Raw genomic sequence first — 2,212 nt, forward strand, 5'->3', positions numbered from 1 at the left:
GCGTCATAGTTGCGGGCTGGGCTGATGGGGTTGCCACTGTAGCATGGGTGGGCCTCCCCCGGACTTTTGGTGGCGGGATAACCTCAGCGCACTCGGATCCTGATTGTTCCTCTTCCGAAGTGGAAGGTTCATCTATCAACCTAGAACCCGAGCGCGCTTTCTTTTTCCTGCCCGGGGTGTGGGCCCCCACTTTCGTTGCTCTTCTCTTCTGACCCATACCTGCAAAAGACACGACATATTAGGCACAATTGGACATTCGACCAAACTTGTCTCTGCTTAAGATCTATCTTCTGTCTGTGGTCGTGAACTCAAAATACGGACCGTAAATCACTTTACGGTCCGTAAACTGTGACCGTAAACTGCACTTTTGCTCAGAAGACATTCTGTCCATTGGTAACAAGTTTAAATACGGACCGTAAACTACAATACGGTCCGTAAAGGACGATCGTGTTCAGATCACAGACCCAGACATCGTTATATTTTAGGATTTCAATGCACATCTCGGTTTCACGTATGTCGGGGAAGAGGTTACTCAGACTTCACCTACTTTTCTTCTATTTTCACAATTCCCGCAGAGTCGAGCCATTGGTGGGCAGACCAAAACTTCAAAAATTTAAAGTTTTGAAGTATGGAATGCCCTCCAACCCATTTGGGTGGAATGACAATGACCCACAAGAATTTGAAAGAATGTAAAAATATGCATCCCCCACAAGATCATTAACCAATATTAATGCCACACGACCAGCCTCACAACTTCACACCCTCAGATTAAAATTCACAGAAAGAGCAAGAAGAAGAATGGGGAGAGTCAATCATACCTGGTAACTGATGAAGAATCACAGATATATGGGGCACAACTTCAATCACACACGAATTTAAACCTAGGGCAGAGCAAAAGTCGAATTTGGGGGAAGTGGGTAGGTTTTGCAGGTGTGGGTGGTGCTAGTATGGGGTTTAGAAGGTGGGAGATTAAGGATTATGGTGGGAGATCAAGGGTGTTGAAGGAGGGAAATGATGGGTGGGAACGTGGAGGGAAAATGAAAAGATGGAGTGTTTTGTGATGTGTTCTGCCCGTCGGTTTCCTCTTTTTATTTTTTACTTTTTTTTTTTTTTTTTTTTTTTTTTTTAAAATACGGTCCGTAAACTGATTTACGGCCCGTATTTAGAGATGTCGATTGGGGCAGAACACTGTAATGTCTCATGAGAATTTACGATCGGGTTTACGGACCGTATTTCAAAATACGGTCCGTCCTCCATGGGCGTAAACTGCCATGACGCATTACAGTGCTTACTGTTTTGTGACATTGTTAAATACGCCCCAATTTACGAGCCGTATTGTGAAATACGGTCCGTAAACTTCAGGCGTATTTTGCAATGTTGCAAAATAGTTTCGTCCTACTGAACTTACCTGCTATTTAGCAATATTCTCAGCAATATGTTCCTGCACCAAAACAACCATTACCCTATATACGTTGCAAGCAAGGAAAAATAGAAAGAAAAATAAACATTACACTTGGGTTGCCTCCCAAGAAGCGCTTGATTTAACGTCGCGGCACGACGGTGGTGACCAATCACTCCTTGTCTTGGTACACCAGATCATTGTTCGTTCCAAGGTGTTTCAACCTGTAGCGATCAACGATCCTATCCTCCGAAATCATGCCATGGTAGTGCTTCAACCTCTGCCCATTCACCGTAAATGTCCGAGTGCCATCTCCGGACCTCAGCTCAACCGCCCCATGGGGAGAAACACCTACCACCTCAAATGGACCAGACCACCTGGATTTAAGCTTACCCGGTAGCAACTTCAACCGAGAGTTAAACAGTAATACAGAGTCACCCTTGTAGAACTCTCGCTTCAGAATCTTCTTGTCATGGTATTGCTTCATCCTTTCTTTATAAAGGGCTGCACTCTCATACGCCTGGTACCGAAATTCATCCATCTCATTTAATTGGAACAACCGCAACTTGGTTGCTTCCTCCCAATCCATGTTCGGCTTTTTCAATGCCCACATAGCTTTGTGTTCAAGTTCAACCGGCAAATGACAAGCTTTTCCGAATACAAGCTTGAAGGGTGAAGTCCCAATTGGAGTCTTGAAAGCCGTACGGTATGCCCATAGAGCATCATCAAGCTTGCCGGCCGATCAGTTCTATTGGCATTCACTGTCTTTGCTAGAATACTTTTGATCTCCCTATTGGACACTTCAACCTGTCC

The 2,212-nt window shown here is 44.7% G+C and overlaps 1 protein-coding gene across 1 annotated transcript; it reads right to left on the minus strand.

Annotated features, from left to right (window-relative positions):
* Positions 1-1,571: 1,571 nt before the first annotated feature.
* On the minus strand, positions 1,572-1,988 carry LOC132044451 (uncharacterized). The gene has a single exon (XM_059434929.1). The coding sequence runs from the start codon at positions 1,986-1,988 to the stop codon at positions 1,572-1,574; it is 417 nt and encodes a 138-aa protein (XP_059290912.1).
* Positions 1,989-2,212: the final 224 nt, after the last annotated feature.

This window comes from Lycium ferocissimum, unplaced genomic scaffold, assembly GCF_029784015.1.
Source record: "Lycium ferocissimum isolate CSIRO_LF1 unplaced genomic scaffold, AGI_CSIRO_Lferr_CH_V1 ctg4513, whole genome shotgun sequence".
Lineage (NCBI taxonomy): Eukaryota > Viridiplantae > Streptophyta > Magnoliopsida > Solanales > Solanaceae > Lycium > Lycium ferocissimum.

Excerpts from the sequence above, each read along its gene's own strand:
- LOC132044451 (XM_059434929.1), bottom strand. The coding sequence starts at position 1,988 with ATGGATTGGGAGGAAGCAACCAAGTTGCGGTTGTTCCAATTAAATGAG.